Source organism: Mirounga leonina, unplaced genomic scaffold (genome assembly GCF_011800145.1).
Source record: "Mirounga leonina isolate KUSES-001 unplaced genomic scaffold, KU_Mleo_1.0 Mir_165, whole genome shotgun sequence".
Lineage (NCBI taxonomy): Eukaryota > Metazoa > Chordata > Mammalia > Carnivora > Phocidae > Mirounga > Mirounga leonina.
In genome coordinates this window covers 64,449,935-64,472,826 of record NW_023270415.1, presented here as the reverse complement: position 1 = coordinate 64,472,826, position 22,892 = coordinate 64,449,935, and the positions used below count along the sequence as shown (strand labels likewise).

Sequence of the window (22,892 nt, the reverse complement as noted above, 5' to 3'; positions counted from 1 at the left end):
TGTAAGAGTACCAGATTTGAAGTTGGTAAAAGATTATCTCATTATCCCCCATGCCCCAGCCTTGACCCCTGAATTCATAAGGTTCGTCAAATTGTAACTCGCAGTTTCTGGAAATGCTTTTGGAAGGCCATTTGCCTTTTTTGACTTTATCATCCTGAGGTCTTCACTAGCTGGTCTGGTACTCCCGACAACCATTACATTTAGATAGCTGGGCAAGAAATTATTATTACTTTTTTTAAAGATTTTATTTATTTATTCGTCAGAGAGAAAGAAAGAGAGTGAGCACACAAGCAGGGGGAGAGACAGGCAGAGGGAGAAGCAGGCTCCCCGCCAAGTAAGGAGCCTGATGCAGGACTCAGATCCCAGGACTCTGGGATCATGACTTGAGCCGAAGGCAGACGCTTAACCAACTGAGCCACCCAGGCATCCCTGGGCAAGAAATTATTAAAAAATAAAAGAAAAAAAAAACCCTGCTGGAGGAGAGGTACCCTTAAGAGTTCAACATATATATTCATCGGCCCTGCAGCAAAGATAGGAGAGGGACCTGTTCTTAGTCTGCATTGACTGCCCGAGTCCAAAAGGACTTACTCATTTATTCAGCATGCCTACTATGTGCCAGACCCTGTTTTTGGTACAAGAACACACAGTTGATAGAGATCATCAAGTCCCTGTAGCCATAGAGTGTACACAGGGCTAGTTAGAAAATCAAGCAGAATCTGGGGAGCAGGACAGGGAGTGAAGAGAGGAAGGAATCATTTTAGAAGGGAGTGGTAAGCTAAGACCTCTCTGAAGAGATAGCACTTGGCCCTACTCTCTGTAGCCTTTCCCAGATGCTGGCGACTAATTTGAATTCACTTCCTCTTCTCCCAGATCCCAGACAGAAGGACTGCGTCGTGAAGCTGTGGGAACTCAGTTCTTGCCACTGCGCTAGTGTTCTGGGAGCAGCTGTTGTTCTGGCTCATCCCACATTGCCTTCTGGTTAATAAGAGGTCAAGGGGGAAAGAGGGCTCTGATACCCAGTGACCTACAGAGTACAACTTGGGGTATGTGAGCTAACAGCAAGGTTTCTATCTGCTCTACAGGTGGAACAATGAATGCAGGAGCGCCTTTCTCATGGTAATAAAGCAGGATTTTGGCTGCAGGCATGAATAGCACTGCTGTTGCTTAGACGCAACCACCGGCTTTCTTTGGGATAAGGTCATTCTATGTCCTTTTCGGCTGCATCCACGTAGAAAAGTATATGAGCCCAGAAATCCTCCCAGAGTGTTGGCTGATCTTGTATCCGTTCCTGACTGTCAATTCCCCATTTTCCATAATAGCAGGAAAAGAGTTTTTTTTTTTTTTTAAGATTATTTATTTATTTACTTGAGAGAGAGAGAGAGAGCACAAGCAGGGGGAGGAGCAGAGGGAGAGGGAGAAGCAGGCTTCCCACTGAGCAGGGAGCCCGATGTGGGGCTCGATCCCAGGACCCCGGGATCATGACCTGAGCCAAAGGCAGACCCTTAATGACTGAGCCACCCAGGCGCCCCAGCAGGAAAAGAGTTTTTGAGGTTCATTTCTAACATTTCCTTACACAAGGAAATGTGGTATTAGCCAGAGACAAAAGGATGCTGCCTGTTGTGTCGTGATGATTCAAATCCATTCAGTAAATATTTACTGAGAATCCTCTAATCTGGCATTATGCTACCATGTGGACCCTACTCCTGGTTTTGGGACCATGTGGACAAGTTACTTATATACTTAAGAGTCTTGGTTTCCTTGTCCTTTGAGATGAAGAATACATTTACCATTTAGAGCTATTAAGATTAAATAGGATCATGTGACTCAACAAAGCAGACAAGACTTGCCCCGGTGCCTGAAGCCTAATGAATGGTGAATGTTAGCTGATATAACAATGATGCCAATGATGATATTGATGCAGGAAGTTACATCCATTCATTCAGCAAATATTTACTAAATATCACCCATAAACCAGGCAGTGTTTTATGTCCTTGGGGCACATTATTGAAAATAGATTTAAAAAAAAGCTGTTGACTTTGTGGAACTTACATTATGATACATCAAGGTATTCTTTTAACACTTGGCTTAGCTTAGAATTTACTGTGCAGACTAGTACTTATTGAATCACTGGTATCAGGTCTAGTATCAGCTTAAAAATCAATTAAGTTTTGATTTGGGCAAAAAATCCAAGTTTTATGTTTTAAATACTTATGGAAGGTGGATTTCTAAATCCTCTTTCCATGTAGCAGTAAACTCTTATGATCCAGGATGGAACTAACCATATTTTCCAATTTAACAATAAAGCCATATGTCTGACAAGGAGAGTTTGCTTATGAAGCAGAGTATCTGAATTGAGGATTGTCTCAGAAAGTCTCACACATATGGTGCCCATATCTATGAAATTGCCCCCAGGGCGGGGAGTTATAAAACAACACACAACTGTGTGTCACTCCTGGAGATCAATGTATTCCCTCAGTAAAGTTTGCTCTGAAATGTGCCTTTTGCCCTTTGGCCTGGCCTGAGATGCTGCATGTGTCGTAACGGGCAAGAATAGGATACATGGCAGAAATATAAAGGTTCAATTTTCACCGTGTTGCAGCAGTTTACTAGCAACTTTTCCCAGGCTTCAAAGGGACATTCTGGAGACTCCTCTGACGTAAGAGGGTGTTCCCACTTCAGCTGGGGCCAGCAGATGCTATGCGAACACTCTCTTTGTCTACGTGTGCTGATAAAAGCAAGGAAAATATGAATAATGGAAAAGAATGGCAGGCAGTTCTTTTACTGGCTCTGGTGATGTTAAACACAAGCAAAACACACACTTCAGCTTCTCCCTGGCAGAGTGTTGTAGCCCCCTTGAAATTTTTCACTCTTGTGAGAATGACTCATGTCTTGGAAACGACAAGTTCCAAGTCTGGTGCTCCCCGTACCTTTAGGCATTGGTTAAGGTGCCCGTTGGCAGTTTTCGGCATCCTGTCAGCTGTTTTAATTAACTAGGGATGCTGTGCTCTCTTGCCTTTCACTGGGAACTCCCCATTTCACCGATCCCCAGCACCAAGAATTTTCCATTGTGTTGGGATTACCTGTATCAGCCTCTGATGTCCTACGTAAGTGCTGGAAAGGAGAGACACATCTGGGTATGTTGTTTTCGCTTCCTTGTTAGCCGATACTTTGGTACTTTAAACTGCATCATGATTTTGGTTTTTTAAAACCCTTTCATAAACACTTTGATTTGGCTCCTCATGTCCTCTCCACTTAACAAAAGAAAATAATGCCCACAAGCTAGGATCCTGGTCTCCAGGGTGCTTTGCATTACCTAGGTTGTATTAGTTAGGGTGAAATGGACTAAAAATTCATAGTGGGTAAGCAAACAAACACAAACTCAGCAATTAATTCTGGCTGCCTAAGCATCCAAGGCAGGTCTTCCTGATTGGTGGCTGGCTCCCTTCCACGTGGCAGTTCGAAAACAAGGATCCCTCTATCTCTGGGCTCTGCAATCCCCAGGGACCTTGCTGGTCTGTGCATCAAACCTGCAGAAGGAAAAGAGAGATTGCAGGAGACCCGCCCTCAAGTCCCTTTTGAAAGTGGCCCATCTCAGGTTTCCAAAAGCTGGAACACCAGGGCCAGCCATCCCAAGCCATCTTGTGCTTAGGAGAGGAAACACAATTATCCACTCAGGACCACCTCAGTGTGTAACTCCAGGCACTGGAATAAGAAAGGTGCCTCTTGGATCTGAGTGATGTGTTGGCCACACAACTGGTAACAACCAACATCATACCAGGTGCTGTGTGGACATTCAATTTTAAGTCAGTTTGGAGTCGGAAAATAGAAATAGCGCATCCAGCAAGGGACTTTGCAGAGATAATTGCTTACCTTAAGTTTCCACTTAAAATAGATTTACGGGCGCCTGGGTGGCTCAGTCGTTAAGCGTCTGCCTTCGGCTCAGGTCATGATCCCAGGGTCCTGGGATCGAGTCCCCACATCGGGCTCCCTGCTCAGCGGGAAGCCTGCTTCTCCCTCTCCCACTCACCCTGCTTGTGTTCCTGTTCTCGCTGTCTCTGTCATATAAATAAATAAAATCTTTAAAAAAAAAAAAGATTTACTTACGTTTCAAAAGCTGGTTGAATTCAAAAAAAGGTCAAGTATTAATTATATATAGATATGACAAAAACCCCGAATTCAGTGTAAACGATTGAAGATGGGGACGCTGCATTTCTACCAATGATGACCTTCATTATAGTTCGTTATTGAAAGAGGAAGAAAATTAATTTGGGGGGAAAATTGTTATTATGGCTTATAATAAGATCTTCATCTTGTGCCTGGCACAGAGCTTCTAAAACCCTTGGTATTTTTGAAGTGAGACGATAGATAGAGGTGTCTTTTGTTATGTTAATGGATGACTTAAAAAAAACGGTCTAAGTAAGGGTGGGGACTGGTGGCTAGTGGAACCAACCATTTGATAGGAGGATTGGAGCATCCAGTCCCACCCCCAGACCTCTGGGGGGTAGAGAGGGGCTGGAGATTGAATTCAATTGCCAATGGTCGATGATTTAATCAAATATGCCTGTGTAATGAAGCCTCCATAAAAATGCAGAAGGAGAGAGTTGAGAGGGCTTCTGGGTTGGTGAACACAGAGATTTGGGGATTGTGGTGCTCTTGGAGAGGCGTAGAAGCTCCGTGCCCATTCCCCAGACCTTCCATCTGGCTGCTCCCGAGTTATGTCCTTTTATAATAAACCAGTAATCTAGTGAGTAAACAGGTTTCCTGAGTTCTGTGAGCCACTCTAGCAAACTAATCAAACACCAGGTGGGTGGGTCTTGGGAACCTCTGATTTATAACTGGTAGATCAGAAGTACAGGTCACAACCTGGGCTTGGGACTGGTATCTGAAGTTGGGGAGATGGGGGGCCGTCTTGTAGGACTGAACCCTTAACCCGTGGAGTCTGATGCTATTGGGTAGATGGTGTCAGAATTGAGTTAAACTGTGGGACACCCACTGTTGCCTGGAGAATTGTTTGTTGGATATATGGGAAACATCCTTCCCACCCCACACTGGAATGGGGTCCAGGAGCCCCCAAAGACAAACAGAATAACAAAAGTCTACCAGGTAACTCTTCTATGTTCAGCTTTGGAGATACTTAAGGAAATACAAAAAAATTGTCCTCCTATACTCTCGTTGTTCAAAACCTTATTCAGGAGTTATACAAACCCCAGGGAGGAGTACATAACTGGCTGCTATTAAAAGCTGAAATGTGTTTCAGGTCTAATGTATTACAGCTTTCAGAGGTTGGGGAAATTCACCTGTTGAAATTAATCATGATGCTATTTCTTCCTTAATTTATGAATTATTTCTAAAAACACTTATTGTGTGCTTACTGTGTTACAGTAAGGTTTCTGATCCCCAGGATCTAACCATCTGGTGTTAGTGCTGGTGGATGGAGGAAATAGACTTCTGAACAAAGGAATGCAAATCAGAATTACAGGGGCTTGAGAGATGTATGTACAGGATCCCCAGGCATAAAGAACTTTTAATGTCAACAGAGATTTGGAGTCTAAACTCCTTCATTTAACGGATTAAAAAACCTGAGACTCAGAGAGATAAAGTGATTCTCTCAAGGTCACACAGCTAGTTGTTGGAAGAGTTAGTACTAGAATCCAGGTATCCTGATCTCCAACCTCAGCTGGCTGCATGGAAATTGTGAGCTGAGGGATTTGCATTGAAGAGGAGATGAAATTTAGCAAAATCTCCTATGCATTTTTCACTGGTCAGTATTGGGAGGTCGGGGGCAACATGGTGTAGGAAGAAAGAATGCCTTGCTCACTAGGATGATTAGGTTCTACACCTAGTTATGACCACCTACACAGAGTGCATCCGTAGTAAATGTGATCTAACATACTAAAAATAATACTTCCATGTATTTGTTCAACATGTCATGGTTTTCAATAGCACTTTGCCACCATCATCTCATTTAAACAGCCCTCTGGGGTGTACCAGAAGGGCATCCTTATCCCTATTTTGCAGATGAGAAAAACACGCAGCTGGTTAAGTGAGAAAGTGTGGTTGGAGCTCTCGGGTACTTCTAGTCCAATACTCCCCATGATGCCATGTTTATAACAAGTATGGGACAAGAGTGGTTAACCAAGAGTATCATTTGATTATATTACAGATGCATTGTGAGAGGTTTCTATGTATCCTGAGAATAATTGGAACCACGCTTTTTGGAGTGTCTCTCCTCCTCGGAATCACTGCTGCTTATATTGTTGGCTACCAATTTATCCAAACAGATAATTACTATTTCTCTTTTGGACTGTATGGTGCCTTTTTAGCATCACACCTCATCATCCAAAGCCTGTTTGCCTTTCTGGAGCACCGAAAAATGAAAAAATCCCTAGAAACACCCATTAAATTGAACAAAACTGTTGCTCTCTGCATCGCTGCGTATCAAGAAGATCCAGACTACTTACGGAAATGTTTGCAATCTGTGAAGAGGCTAACCTATCCTGGGATTAAGGTTGTCATGGTCATAGATGGGAACTCAGAAGATGACGTTTATATGATGGACATCTTTAGTGAAGTCATGGGCAGGGACAAATCAGCCACTTATATCTGGAAGAACAACTTCCACGAGAAAGGTCCTGGTGAGACGGATGAGTCACATAAAGAAAGCTCGCAACATGTCACCCAATTGGTCTTGTCCAACAAAAGTATTTGCATCATGCAAAAATGGGGTGGAAAAAGAGAAGTCATGTACACGGCCTTCAGAGCACTGGGACGAAGTGTGGATTATGTGCAGGTAGGTTTCCGAATTCCTGCCAGGGCAAACATACATTTAAATAAAGCAGCTTTTGTATCTCTTCAGGCATATGCTATAGCCCATCCTTGTCCCTCTGAACACAGTACTTCTTTCAGTTCATTTGAAAACAGCGTGACTGCTGAAAGCACATTTTGAAAGAGAGGAAAAAAATCTTGTGTAACTGTTAATTATCTACGAAAATGCTTAACTTATGCAGTGTTATTGGTTGGAAATCAAGATTATTTTGAACAGGAGACCCTTCCTTCCTTCTCATTCCCTCCCTTACCTTCTCTGCCCCCTTGGTTCTGCCAAGTCAAATCCAACGTCATTTTCCACAGTCTTAAAATCTCCAGCCTTGTAAGAAAATAGTGTCTGCTGAGCAGAAAGGTCCTGAGAAAATCTGCAGGCTCAAGAGATGGCTATAAAACGTTTTTCACAGAGACTGGGCAAAATGGGGTTGGTGAGAACAATTTTGATTTAAAAGGGTAAGGAATTCAAAACTGAGAGACAGAAAGAAAAGGAAAACAAAAAAGGGAGAAAAACAAACACACACAAAAACCCTTCCCAGAGCAAAACCGAAGTAATGTTTATTTCACTCCCCAAACAGCATTACCTCACTCACTGCACTTGACCTTTGAAAGCATTTGTGATGGTGTTTGCTCTCATGAAAATGAGACAGGCTGTGTCTGTCATTAATTCCCTGACTGCTCGCCCTTGGGTTTCTCCCCTCTTAGTTCTCATTGAAGCTTTCTTCAGAATGTTAGTAGGGTCCCTGTGAATTTGCTAGTTGCAATTTTCTTGCAGATAATTTAGTTAGATTTTGGCCATGATGATGTGGAAAAGGGAGACCTATCTCTGATTTAAGAAAATCCATTGGGACACCCCTCCAGTCCTCTAATAGGTGAAATTCTGCTTTTCAGGAGACCTATCATATACTTTAGGGGCCTTGATTGCCACAAAGTCATGGCTGGTGGGATGACAGGCTCTGTGTTATGGGATGGGAATGGGCACTGGTTTCAGAGTCTGTTGACGGAGGTGGTAATCCAGGCATTGTTAACTGGATGACCTCGAGCAGGACCACCTCCCCGAACCTCAGTTTCCTACATAGAATAAACCAATCTCATAAGGGGTTTAAGATTACCATGAGGTTAATTTTGGTTAATAGCTGAAGAGTTTTGAGGCATTTTTTTTTTCAGTTGATACCAATCTGCATATTAATATCTTCTAGGGAGTTGATAGAGTTTAACTCCCAAGTTTCTCCTATTCTCCTAATTTCTAGAACTGTCACAGTTGAGGTACTTTCTAGTTAACTCAGGACATTTTTATGTATTTTCATAATGCAACTTCAGGCCCCGATAGAGGATGAAATGATCCTTTTATTTATTTATTTTAATAAATATTTTCTCTCTTTTTAAAAAGATTTATTTATTTATTTATTTATTTATTTATTTATTTATTTGACAGAGAGAGAGAGCACAAGCAGGGGGAACAGCAGAGGGAGAGGGAGAAGCAGACTCCCCACTGAGCAGAAAGCCTGATGTGGGGCTCGATCCCAGGACTCTGGGATCATGACCTGATCCAAAGGCAGATGCTTAACTGACTGAGCCACCCAGGGGCCCCTATAATGATCCTTTCAAAGGAAGTGATGGGATGGCTGGGGAACTTACAGAGGGTTTGAAGAATGAAGCTCTGAGCCTAAAATGAGGAAGCATGTTTTGATATTTTGCCTTTAATTCTAGTTGAAACTATTGCTATGTTTGTCATTTCTAATCAAGATGTCATTGTGAGGGTTTCTTTTTTCTTTTCTTCTTTTTTTTTTTAAGCCTGTTCCAAATCCCCTGCTCCCATCATTCTTGTTTTGAATTTTGTTTGTATCCTTGACAACTTGACATTGTGCCTGACCAGGACAAAATAACACAAACTATGAAATGTTAGAGTAGGCTCCTTGCTAGAGCCCTAATCAGGCTCTCAGAGAGACCGACCCAAGCAGCAGCTTTCCCTGGGCCCTGAATCCTGCTGGAACTCTCAGCCCACTCACACAAATGTGGAAAACCTTTTGGCATTCTGAAACCAGGTGATTCCATGCTGCCATCCCTCATCACATCCCCCAATATTTAACCATGTGTTCCCTATAAAAATGGAAATGTCATAAAGGTCAAACCAGTACATTCCCACCATCCATTCTGAGTGACCCAGTGTCCGAGCATTGCAAAGCAGAAGCCACAGAAAGACAAAGGAGAGGGGGTTAAGCATTACAAGTGACTGAATGTGGAGAGCAGGTTGGCCACAGAAAGAAGAAAGTCAAGTGTAGGTGCTCATGCACAAGAGAAAGTAGGGCTGGGGCAGACACAGGACCATCTGCTCACATGCTTGCTAACCTGGCTGAAGACACTGCTTAGCTGTGTGGACACGGCCAAGACGATTGGTCTCCTCCAGTTGCAGTTGGGTCTTGGACACTGGTTAGCTCTCTTCCCACTTGATCTTGAGTAGATGTCCTGCCTGTTGTTTCTCATGACCAATTATTTCATGCCTTCACCATTCTCCCAGCGCCTACCCAAACTCCTCCCTAACTAACACATGGCCCTGCCTCCTACAAGAGAAAATCAAACGTACTGCTTCTGAATGCTATCAAGGTCTTCTTTTCTCTTCCTTTTTTACAGTTGCAAAGGTACCCAGCTTCACTTCCTATCTCAAGGTTAACCTTTCTTTCTTTTTTTTTTTTTTTTAAAGATTTATTTATTTGACAGAGAGAGAGACAGCGAGAACAGGAACACAAGCAGGGGGAGTGGGAGAGGGAGAAGCAGGCTTCCCGCTGAGCAGGGAGCCCGATGTGGGGACTCGATCCCAGGACCCTGGGATCATGACCTGAGCCGAAGGCAGACGCTTAACGACTGAGCCACCCAGGCGCCCCACAAGGTTAACCTTTCTGCATACACGCCTGGGCTCTCTGGGTCATCTGGGCTCTCTGGGGCGGCTCCCTCTGGTCTCTGCCAGAGCAAGGCCCTACTACCTGTCCCTCCACCTCTCTCAGCTCTCCTGTTTAGTCTTCTCGACCTAAAGCCAGTCAAATAACTAACACTGACCTAGAATACGGAGAGAAGCTTTAGTCTAGGAGAAAGCCAGCGTGGTAGCAAATTCACCCAGGATGTTAGTGGCTGCTTTCGGAGATAAAGAATATAGGAAAACATAAGTAATGAAATGAGTAAAGAAGGAAATGAGAAATAAAGAGGAGAATGGGGAAGATTTTCTGAATTTTGAATCAGTGTTTTCTGGAGAGAACTTTTTTTTCTCCAAAAGAGATTCTGATCTGTCCCGTATGGCTTAAGTAAGGTAGGGCAAAACCTTTCTTACTTTTGCAAAATAGTACTTCTATTAGCTTTTTTATTTACTATAGGAACACATGGTGGTGTGTTTAAAAATACGGAAAAGCACAATGAGCAAAATTAAAATCCTCCACAGCACATACATGATGCACAGATTCTCAAATTTGATACTTGATAGCATATGCCTTTCTAATTTTCCCTTATTTTGAAAATAGTTTTCAGATTACATTGTACTTACTTTTTTTCATTTGTTTGTTACTTCTTCACAATGTCAGAAGACTTTTTAGGTGTACTTTGATACCTAGATTACATGATTTCTTTATTCTTATGTCCTATTACTGAACCTGGATAATACAACATAAGTGGCCACTGATAACCATGTGACCAAGGTAACTATCATTATCCCCTGATGTGTGGTATTAGGGATATTCCAAGTAGAAAATACATAAGAAGCATAAGCATGTTCTACCAGGGAAGATTATAGGAGACAATTTTATGATTAATTTACTTTGACAGTATCCTAGGTATCCATGTTCCCTTTAGCAGGAGAAAAGTAAGACTAAATTATTCTTAATTGTAGAGTTGACCTTCATTATTCATGGAGTCTGTATTTGTAAATTACCCCACTCAGTAAAATGTATTTGTAACCCCCAAATCAGTACTTGCAGTGCTTTTGTGATCATTTGCAGACGTGCAGAACAGCATAAAATTTGAGTCACCTGATGTGCGTGTTCCCAACTGAGGTCAAAGAAGACTGCTATAAACTGTCCTGTACGTGGTACAGCACAGCATAAACAAGTAACTTCATAATCTACTTTGTATCATGTTTTTCACATTGTTGTGCTTTCTGTGGGTGATGTTGCTGTTTAAAATGCACCCCCGCTCAAGTGTAGTACTGGGCTAGTGTTCCTGAGCACAAGGCTGTGACTGCCTTATGAAGAAAATAGATTTGTTGGGGGGCTTGGATCAGCTGTGTTAATGACTCCATTTCATATAATAAGATGTATTTAAACAGGAACGCAAGTAAAACAGGGTTCGGTATTGATCAGTAGACAAAAATTTGTGACCAGAGTCTCAGAGGAACCCAACCCCATATTTGTGCTAGAAGCAATTGTTTTGCTGTTCTCTAAGTCAGTGTTCACGGAAACTTTGTGGAACGTAACTGTCATGAATCGTGAGAATCAACTATATGTCAAATTTGCTTGGTTCCTGTTCTCTATGGGAAGCCTAAGCAATTGAAATATTCCAAGGGCCGATGTTGAGAATGCTTTATGTCTTCTTGTATCATCCATACTAGAGGGTAAGTAAGATTAGAGTTCATTGAAATAGGAATGGGGAAGTCTGAATTCTAGACTTAACTCTGTTGTTTTCTTGCTAGGGTAGAACAGATGATCTTCGAGATCATTCCCAGCTCAGAACTCTAACTCAGTACGATTGGTTTTCTTTTTTTTTAATTTTTTTCCAGTACAGTTTTAATTTCTCTGACATTTTAATTTCTTTCTAGCAATACACCTAGGCTTTGGATGAGTATAATAAAAAAACAAAGCAAAAAGAAGGGGGGGGAGGGTATCAGAATCTGCTTTTCACTTAGCAGTTATTATCATGTTTTCACTTTCATTTTTATCTTTTCATTTTTATTTTATTCTATCTTTTTAAGATTTTATTTTTGAGTAACCTCTACACCCAACATAGGGCTCGAACTCACAACCCTGAGATCAAGATTCACAGACTACCGACTGAGCCAGCCAGGCTCCCCTCACTTTCATTTTTAATCTGCCCTTTGCCCCAAATTTGGATTCTTGAATGTAAGCCCTAAGTTAAGTGCCACCATAATGGGATTTCCTGACTCCTTTCTTTAGAATGAGAATTCCAACAATTTGGAATAAGGGTGTTTCATGGCTTAAGCCTTAGAGGTGATAACATTTGGTTTCCCACGTTCCCAGCTGGCTTGTCACCTTTGTTTTGCACCTTCTGTGAGTTTCACTCATGTGTAAGCCTTCCTAAAAAGAAAAGAGAACGACCAAATGACTCCTTTTTAACCTTCAGGTTTGAAGAGATTCTAGGTTGATGAAAGTCAGTATTTGGATAATTCATTCTACCAAGGCAGGCATATTTCTTCCTAATTCTTTTTTTAAAAAGTCAACAGAGAGGGGCGCCTGGGTGGCTCAGTTGGTTAAGCGACTGCCTTCGGCTCAGGTCATGATCCTGGAGTCCCGGGATCGAGTCCCGCATCGGGCTCCCTGCTTGGCAGGGAGTCTGCTTCTCCCTCTGACCCTCCTCCTTCTCATGCTCTCTGTCTCTCATTCTCTAAAAAAAAAAAAAAGTCAACAGAGAAGGGCCAAATTGCTTAGATGTCTATGATTGTCTTAGATGTTCATTGGCTAGATTTGAGATCCCTTGCCATAAACTCAGTTGGTGTCAGAAAAGGTGGTCTTCCTCATCCTGCCTCCCTCTCACGAAAGATTATCTTTTTCTTTCTTTGAGGATATTTTTTTTCTGGAATGGTTTTACTAATTAATTTCAAAGTGACTTTTTAGCTCTAAAGTTCTTATATTTTATGATTTTGTATTTGCCACTTTAATCTGAGGCTGGTAAATTTAGCTGTATGCTTACTTGTAAATTCCATTTATCCAGAATCCAAATAAATAGAAAATCAAGATTTTTAAAAATTGAAAGTACCATGCAATATTGATAAAGTCCTACAAGTTTGTTATAATAAAGTTAATTACCATATACCATGAACTTTTGAGTGACCTTGTTGGTTATATTGGAGAAATTTTAAATTGTGTGCAATAGTCTATTTTTGTGAAGGTTATTTTCCATTCTAAATTTTTAGTTTCCCCCATCTCCTGCATGTCTATGGTCCCATCCAAATTATGTACCCTTCTTCAGCAGATAATTGAGTTCTCAAGTCCAGATTTAAAAAATAAAATTCTGTCCTATACATTTAGGTACTTACAAAACCAATTTTAAATAGTATCACGTTCAGCAGGTTCAATGTCAATGAGGTATGAAGTCAAGATGCAATACTTTTATAAGTCTTAATGGGTCCAGGGTCTACCTTTGCTCGAGGATGAACTTTCACACATTACACCCCAAGGGTACATTCAAGGCTGTACATGAATACTAAGCAGCTGCAAACTACTCTCTCTTTTTTTTTCTTTAATTTCTTGTCTCTAGTAAACAACCCAATCTAAGGATTTTTACATTGCCTGCCCAGAATTCAGTTTGCTTAACTTGAGCTTATTGGGTATCGGAGTAGGCATCGGTTTTCTGCTCTCCCCGTGTGCCTTCACTTATTTACAGTGAGAATAAGAAGGACCCCTTCTCATTGGATTAGTGTCCTTAGTTGGGGCAGAGCTCTGTTTTTGGTTTATCACTTCTGGTTTAGGTTGATCACTTTATGCCTTCTTTTTATTGAGCATTTACTATGAGCTAGCCATTATTAAGTGCTTTATATGCGTTATCGAATTAATTTACCAACACAACAAACTTTAGGTGGATATGATTGTCCATATTTTTCATCTGAGCAGTGGAGGCTTAGGAAGGTGAGGTAAGGGCACCAAGGTCAAAATCTAGTCCAAGTTTATATAAACTTGGTGAATGGTGGATTAAGGCAGATCCGTTTCATCTTGATATTGGCATGGTGCTTTCTCTTCCACAGTGGTGTGTTTCCTCTGGTATTCTACTGTTAAGGGTTCAAGGAGACTGGCACCATCTTGTGTTTGCTAGTAAATAACTATTTGTGATTTTGTTGTTGTTGTTCTGGCCTATCCCTTTTTACTAGAGAAATGTCCTCAGGGAAAGGAAGGGTGAAGGGAACTCCATTTACTTCGTGGTAAAGCTGTTCAGGAAGGCTGGTAGCGGGGTCATGACCAAGAGTAAATTCCACACACTATAGAAAAAAAGTTTCACTGGGTCAAGGTTGAGATGAAGGGTCAAGCCTTGCAAGCAGGCAAAGGATAAAGGCAGTAGCAACAGAAGGGGTCCTGATTTATTTTCAACCTGTTAACTCATTGAAGGCAGCCAGAGTAATTAAGATTTTCTCTTAATCTGTGTGGCTCTCAATGCCCTTTGAAGTGGTATGGGGCTGGAGGGGGGGGCAGTGGGGAGATCCACCAGGCAGTCTGAAAGGAAACACGTTAAAAAAAAGTGAAACATTAAAAAAGGTGAAACACAGAGACTTAAGATTTTATTTTAGTCTTGGGTCTTAGAATTTGAACAGCATTTGGCAGAATAGGTAACAATATTTCTAAAGGAGAGTTTTGTTTAAATTATAGTGAGGTAGATCAGTGAGATAAGTTGGAATGAACTTAAAGTCTAATAACGTATGTAATAGACTCTAAACTAATAGTTTGTAACTGAATTACAGACAGTTGCCCACACATTTTAATTTGTTCATCGTGATAAGAGATCCTCGATAAGTGATCAATTCTGATGGTCATTTTAGAGAGTCTCTGCTGAGCCATACATTTGTGGTAAGGATTGTCATGATCCCTTAGGTTATGGGTTTACTTAGTGGGTACAAAAATGTAAAGATTATTACCTTATACTAGTGGTGTACTTCTCTGTGGCCCTTTTCAATTTACAAGGGACTTTGATATGTACTGTCTCACTCCAGTACCATTCAGATGGCAAATGGCTTGTTAAAGTTCTCAGAAATAGTGAGATACAGGCCTCAAGATCTCTTAATTCTGAAGGCATTTGTCCTTATAATAGGCGAGTCTTGGCCAAAGGAAAAAATCTACTTTACCTAATGTTTTATAACTTTTATGCCATTACTGTTCCTTATACCACATAAAGATGGAGGCAATGTTTTAAAAAAAAAAATCCACTAGAATTAAAATTGGGTTTAGAACATATTTAATCTCAGGGTTTTTTGTTTTGTTTTTTGTTTTTTAATTTTATGAAAGAAAACCTTCCCCCTGCAACCAATTATTTTAGTCCCAGGGCTGGGAAACTTTGCTTGTAAAAGGCCTGATAGTAACTATTAGGGTTTGCAGGCCATATGGTCTCTATTACAACTATTCAACTTTGCTGTTTTAGTGTGAAAGCTGTCATAGATGATATGACAATGAATGAGTATGCTTGAGTTCCAATACAACTGTACTTATGGATACTGAAATTTGAATTTCATGTAATTTCCCTGGGCCACAAAATAGTATTTTTTTGAATTTTTTTCAATTATTTTAAAAGGTAGAAACCATTTTTAGGCCACGGACCATATCAAAGCAGGGGGCAGGCTGGACTTGGCCTGAAGACCTTAGTTTGTGACCCCCTGTTTTAGATAGGGAGGAAAGAGGGCCGTTATCTCCTAGCTGCAATAGGGCAGGAGGAAGAAGGAGGAGCAGTGGTCTGAGGCACTTCAGCTGATGATTCTGTGGTTAAGACTGAGGTGGCTGGTTCCTTCCCAAAGTGCCTTTTTGTCTTGACATTTTCTACTCATTTTAGTGACAACTCGATGATTTTGCTTCATTTCCATATCTCCTAGTGAGAAATCTTAATGACTAGTGATCATGTGGTTTAAACAAATTACAGGGAGACATTCAGTGTGGACAGAGAGGCAGTTTGATTTGTTCTCTAATTGTTTTCCTGTGTGTAAATCACGGCCTGTAGTTTGTCCCCAGGTGAGGTCAAGCTCTATGTCAACTGGTGTATGTCCCTTACAGTTTCTAGCCTAGAGCTAAATGGCCAACATTTATGAAATTACATCCTTGTTATTAATTGGTGGGGAGATGACTAGAAATCCTGTTCCCACTATACTGGTTTTCAGAGGGACTAAAGTCACTCTTTAGATAGTAATAAATACATACTAGTAGGTCCATGAACATACATGCTGACTGTCTCAGATGATAGCTTTCTAGCTGGCATTCGGTCACCAAATAGCATCCAGAAATCCAGATTTTGAACTTATTTCTCTGTTTCTTCTTTTTTAAAAAAAATATGGAATGCTTCACAGCTTTGCATGTCACCGTACTCAGGGGCCATGTTAGTCTTCTCTGTATCGTTCCAAGTTTGAAGTCAGTCACAGAAATTGAACTTCTTTAAAGCTCTTTCATCATCCTGCTATAACAAATCCCTGCCCAGGAGACTGCCGGGAGCTTTCCCTTCCAACACAGTTCAGCCCACCATGAGAACAGTCTCTCTCAGAGAACTGCTGGTGCTTTGCTGTTGGAAACTGGGAGGTACAGGACCAATTTAAATATTCAGAGCCTCAGACGTTTGGTTCTCCCTTAGTCATTTCAAAGGGGCAGTTCCCTTGGCTTGCCTGTGCTCACAAGGCGGAGTTACTTGAACATTAACTCTAGATTGCCCCCTTCCTGTTGTTTTTAGTCTTATTTTAGCTTTCCGGTTTTACCTTTCCCAGCCTGAGTCAATAGAGGTGGGTGTGGCCATAAACTCGGGATACTGGATTCTAAAGGTGGGTTGAGCTCTTGCCTTCACCCTCCTACCCTCATGACGGGCTGGACAAGCTTGCAGCCATCCATATACAAACCAGTGATAGGCAAGGCACAGGAGAAGCAAAACGTCCCTCTTGGAGAAATTTGTTTAGGCTTCTGAGGTTTGCGTACAAACCCAAGCGTTAGTAAAATCCTGTTTTCTACAGTGAAAAACTAATGTTTCTAAGTAAAAAACTCCATGTTGCCTAAGTAAGTGAGATCGTGACGGACCAAAATAGAATGCTAAAAAATGAAACAAAACAAAATAAACGGTTTTGGTTTAGCAAAGGAACACTTTTAAGTCAGTAAAATAAAATAAAAAATTCAGATGTTAACGCTAAAATTATAGGATTAGTTAAATCCAGAGAGGTTATAACTGAATACCCTATATACTTCTTAATTTACAAGTTTCAATAATGCATTTAAATTGCTATTTTCACCAACATTATTCATTAATATATATTAATTTTTTTTTTCAGAAAATATAGCTATTAGTAAAACAGAGACAGACACTTTTTTTTTTAAGATTTTATTTATTTGACAGAGAGAGAGACAGCCAGAGAGAGAACACAAGCAGGGGGAGTGGGAGAGGGAGAAGCAGGCTTCCCGCAGAGCAGGGAGCCTGATGCGGGGCTCGATCCTAGGACCCCGGGATCATGACCTGAGCCGAAGGCAGACGCTTCATGACTGAGCCACCCAGGCGCCCCGACAGACACATTTTTTAAAATGTTGAAATTCCTTAGTTATTTATGTGAGGGACTCATGCTATATATATATAGAGAGAGAGAGAGAGAGACAGAGAGACAGAGAGAGTCCCCTTCAACTCAGTTTATTCTTCTTGTTTTTTTTTTTTTCATTCAAAACTGGTATATCAAATCCCTATTATTTTAATGAACTAGTAAGGAGAACTGTAAAAATAATTACTTTTTATATAAATAAATAGGCTAAATCTTGATTAAATCCATCCAGGGTAGTCAGCGTTGATGGCAAAATAATGGGAATTGCTGATAACTCTCCAGTCTCTATTAATTATGTTAATTACTGTTTGGATGGGGATGTGAAACTGGTTCATTACAGGTCAACTCTGATAAATTTTTATCTACTAGGCTTTGCTGCAGTCCCCAGAAAAGAATACTGTGTCTTACTGGTGTTAATCAGGGATAGAGAAGTGGGAGCACTTCTCCTACTTGCGATTTTCTTTGATCATGTTGAAGTAGCTCTGTCCACAGGTATAACTCACCTGGGGGTAGTAGCTTTTCTCAGCTGCCTCACTCCTTCCCTCCCTAAGAGAAGTGATTTAATCTGACTGGTGAGTATAGGAGAAGAGAGAGCTGGCTCCTCCTTCCCCCTTTCTTCTGGGAGTGGGCTTCCACCAAGAAGCTGGCATCTTCCATACTTTTAGAAGGGAATGCACTTTATCTGCAGGAGGAGGCTGACCCCACTTAGATGCTATTTGGACTTGATAGGTCTGTCTAATACTGGAAAACATAATTATGAAGCTTGCTATTCCACAGGTATAAACTCTGTTCTCTGTATTAGCTTTAGGATTATACAGGCGCTATTTTGATTAGTCATCTCCCTTATTCTTTTGTTTCATTTTCAACTGGCTTAGAAATCAGGCTGGAAAGAAAAGTATTTATAACCCTGCCCCCTTGGGCCTCCAACAGAACTGTGTGTCAGAAGTTCGCTAGTATAGACTCATCCCAATAATTTTCTTGAAATTGTAGTTTGGTTTTGTTTCAGAATTGCTTTTTTAGACCCATATAAAGACTGTTTTTAAGAACAACTATTAGCAGGCACCTGGGTGGCTCAGTCGGTTAAGCGACTGCCTTCGGCTCAGGTCATGATCCTGGAGTCCCGGGATCGAGTCCCGCATCGAGTCCCGCATCGGGCTCCCTGCTCGGCGGGGGGTCTGCTTCTCCCTCTGACCCTCTTCCCTCTCACGCTCTCTGTTTCTCATTTTCTCTCTCGCAAATAAATAAAATCTTAAAAAAAAAAAAAGAACAACTATTAGCTTTTCTAGAATGGCTTATGATAATTTACATTTCTTTTTATGTACAAAGGGCTAGATGAATACTTAATGCTTTAGAATAAGAAGGTGGTCTGCATATTATGCTGGTTCCCTTCCTAATGGTCTATCAGCGGCTAAGCTCAGCTCATATGGACATCTTGCTTCAAAAGTATATAACCAGACGTAGGAGAATTGCTTTCCTGTCTTTTAGTCACCATATTAAAATAGGGGAGGGAAATTATTGTTAAACATGCCTCCCTTTCAAGACTCTCATAGGATTTTCTGACCACCATTCAGACCTGAGGGATAAGTTGCCTAAAGGACTTATTTAAGGCAACAGCAACAACAATAAAAAGAGTCCTCTGTGATGACCAACCTAGATGTTTACTAAGTCCTGGAAAACTGGGGTGTTACCTGGGGCATAAGACTTCCATTGCCAAGATGAGGAACATCCATGGTAAACCAGGACAAGCTGGTTAGCTTGCAAGACCTACCTAGCACTTGGGCTGTTCTATCCAGCTGTGCCGTTTACTTCAACTGTGAGCTTGCTCTTTGCATTGGCCATGACATAACAAACGGTCACCCCTGAAGTACCTGCTTACTGAGGCCCGGTGCCAATAAAGCTGACGGCATAACATGTATGCCCAGTTTTGACGGTAGGGACCACACTCCTACTTCTTCCTTTTCTTTAACTCATTTCTACTTTCTGCTTTGCAGGTCTGTGATTCAGACACCATGCTTGACCCTGCCTCATCTGTGGAGATGGTGAAAGTTTTAGAAGAAGACCCTATGGTCGGAGGTGTCGGGGGAGATGTCCAGGTGCATACGGCTTCACTTTCCGCACGAGTCACCTTTAGTTATACTTTTACTCATTGATTCATTGAACATATGTTCACTACACACCAAACTCTCTGCCAGATGTTCCTTTGGTGCTAGAGACACGTTAGTATGTGCCTTGGACCCACTTTATTGACTCTTTTCTTTCCTACATTGAAAAAAAAAAAAACAACACAGGATTTTTTTGCTTAACCCTGTGATGTAACCCTTGTCTGTTGGGCCTGAGAAGTTATATATAATTAAGTTAAATATGTAATGATTTCTACCATATCTTCTTGAACTTGATGTTCTGGTAAAATCTAATGTTGGAGTTCATTTAGTTGCAAAGGTAAAAAAATGGAAGAAGGGCTGGGGATGGATTCTATATTTATACCTTTGTATTTAAAAGCTGATTAATACATGGTTGACTAAAAATCCAAATTGGAATACAAAGGAAGAAAAGAGAAATAGGAACTCAAATTTATACTGGTAAGAAAGGCAAAGGAACAATTAATTAATAAGTGGGTTTTCTGATTATGATCTATTTCCCACCAATAATTACTTATTTCCCATTATTTGCTCTAAATGAAGAAACAGTTAATGATGTAAATATTAATAAAGGCAACTTGGAATCTGTGGGATGGGAAATGAATATATATGTGAATATGTGAAAATATGTGAAGATTAAAATGAATGCTTTGCAAACACGTGATCAAATTTTAGCAAAAGGTGAGAAGCCCATGGAAACTTGACTTTAAAAATTAGGTACTGCGTTGCTATATAACCCGTTTTATACATGCATGGTGATAGTGAAGGCAAAGACAATGCCTGGAATAGACAAACAGCCTGGTGATAAAAGAGGAAGCATGCAAAATCCAGATGAGAACCGTGCAAAATTGAGATGGAGGAAAGAATTTAGAAATATTGCCAAGAAAAAGCTGATAACTTTCAGTAGCCTTTACATAGAGCATTATTTTTCAGGACTTAAATTTTGGGAAGAGGCCAGAACAAACAATTTAATCACTGGCATTGCATAAAAGAGGGAAAGAAGGAGAAAGAAAATTAATGGAATTGAATGAGTTGGAAATTAGCCAGAACAGGAGACGATAGGGCTTAAAAACCTTCAAATTTTAGATGGGAGGAAAGAGTGGGAGGATTTAGGATCTGCGAACTAGAGCCTAAAAACAAGTTCAATATTATAGCATAACAACAAGGAGAACAACAACAAAAAAAGCCCTGGACAAGAAAGAGGACAGAGCCATGAAGTAGAAAAACTGTTGCTCCTCAAGGAGTCCCAAGGCAGGTCCACAATTTATCAGATTAATCTAGTAACACAGAATCAGAGAAAATAAAATATAACCGTGTCAAAAAGAAGAAGGACGCTAACATAGGAAGATCAAACAACAAACCTCACTCTAGGTAGTAACCTCACGATGGTGCAGATTTTGTTGGTATTTTAGCTGCGGCTTATGTTTTATTTATTCGTGTTTTTTTTGTTTTTTTGTTTTTTTTCCCCCTTCTTGCAGATTTTGAACAAGTATGATTCCTGGATCTCCTTCCTCAGCAGTGTGAGATACTGGATGGCTTTTAACATAGAAAGGGCCTGCCAGTCTTACTTTGGGTGTGTCCAGTGCATTAGTGGACCTCTGGGGATGTACAGAAACTCCTTGCTGCATGAGTTTGTGGAAGACTGGTACAATCAGGAATTTATGGGCAGCCAATGTAGTTTTGGTGATGACCGGCATCTAACGAACCGAGTGCTGAGTCTGGGCTATGCAACAAAATACACAGCTCGATCCAAGTGCCTTACGGAGACACCGATAGAGTATCTCAGATGGTTAAACCAGCAGACCCGTTGGAGCAAGTCATACTTCCGAGAGTGGCTGTATAATGCGATGTGGTTTCATAAACATCACTTGTGGATGACCTACGAGGCCGTTATCACTGGATTCTTCCCTTTCTTTCTCATTGCCACGGTAATCCAGCTCTTCTACCGGGGTAAAATCTGGAATATCCTCCTCTTCTTGTTAACTGTCCAGTTAGTAGGTCTCATAAAATCGTCCTTTGCCAGCTGCCTTAGAGGAAACATCGTCATGGTCTTCATGTCCCTCTACTCAGTGTTATACATGTCAAGTTTACTTCCCGCCAAGATGTTTGCAATCGCAACGATAAATAAAGCTGGGTGGGGCACGTCTGGAAGGAAGACCATTGTGGTCAATTTCATAGGACTCATTCCAGTATCGGTTTGGTTTACAATCCTCCTGGGGGGTGTGATTTTCACCATTTATAAGGAATCTAAAAAGCCATTCTCGGAATCCAAGCAGACAGTTCTCATTGTTGGAACGTTGCTCTACGCATTCTATTGGGTCATGCTTTTGACGCTGTATGTGGTTCTCATCAATAAATGTGGCAGGAGGAAGAAGGGACAACAGTATGACATGGTGCTCGATGTATGATCTCATGTTGTTTGACGTTTGCAGTCACACACGCAGACACACACAAAACCTTAGTTCCTCTCGGGACTGTACAGTCTTGTGGCATCCCATAATGCCACCAAAGGAGACCTATCACTGCTGCTGGGACTTGAACAAAGACGTTTCTATGGGTTTATTTTGATTCTGCCAAAGTAAAACAAGACATCAGTGAGAAGAAACTCAGATTTAACCTGTTATTTCTATGAAAATGGGAAGCATTCTGTTTATGCACTTTTTCCTTAATGTACATCTGCCTAACAGTGTTTGCCCTATATACCTCACTAGCCATGCTTTATGTGGGTTATCATGGAAGAAAAGGATTTTGGAAACTCAAGGAAAAGTTCTTTCAACGTATTCAACCTAACTTATGGACTGTGTTGATAGCTAATTTTTTTTTTTTTTTTTTTTTTTTTTAGAAAGGAGTTTCTGTTTAACTCTACCAAATGAAATGCCAAAGGAAATTTCAAAGGCCGTTGGCTGTGCTGTATTTTTATATAATTGTACTGTGTTTTAAAATTTTGTATGCCAATTTTTAAAACAAATTTTGCATATTCTATATTTTACTTCTCTGCCAAAATACACCTGTTCTTTTTTATTATTATTAAAATAGGTTCTGAAAAAAATTCATACTTAAAAAAAAATCTACCCAAAATGTGAAGCTTGGTTAACTGATGTTGTTCATGATAGAAGGAATAAAATGTTTCTCTCTCTTTCTACCTTTTAACATGGAATAGTTTATTTCTGTGAAAAGTATTTAAACTTTCAATATTTTAACTTTTTTTTTCATTTCTTTTAGAAAAGGCCAATATACCTGTCACACTTTGGGAGTAGAAATACATACTTATGTGCACACACACACACACACAAAGGAAGTCATTGGAAATCAAGGCCAAAGGGGTAGAAAAGTGCAATTTTCCATAAGATTAAAAAAAAAGGGGGGGTGGGGGAGTGCTAGTCCTTGAAAGAAAACACTGGGCAAATGTGGAGATTCTGGCAGTGTTTTCTCACGCTGAGTAAAATGGAAAGTGGAAAAAAAAT

General features: G+C 40.7%; 1 protein-coding gene and 1 non-coding gene across 2 annotated transcripts in view; one reads left to right on the top strand and one right to left on the bottom strand.

The window, feature by feature from the left end:
* HAS2 (hyaluronan synthase 2) overlaps positions 1–22,575 on the top strand; it is a 29,857-nt gene extending 7,282 nt beyond the window's left edge. The window contains exons 2-4 of the mRNA XM_035011841.1: positions 6,164–6,790; positions 19,282–19,383; positions 20,907–22,575. Of these exons, the coding sequence (XP_034867732.1) occupies positions 6,164–6,790; positions 19,282–19,383; positions 20,907–21,836 (1,659 nt within the window). The 3' untranslated portion in view covers positions 21,837–22,575. The remainder of the gene's footprint in view (positions 1–6,163; positions 6,791–19,281; positions 19,384–20,906) is intronic.
* On the bottom strand, positions 16,051–16,152 carry LOC118015463. Its single transcript, XR_004680632.1, has one exon. It is a non-coding gene; the product is annotated as a U6 spliceosomal RNA (small nuclear RNA).
* Positions 22,576–22,892: the final 317 nt, after the last annotated feature.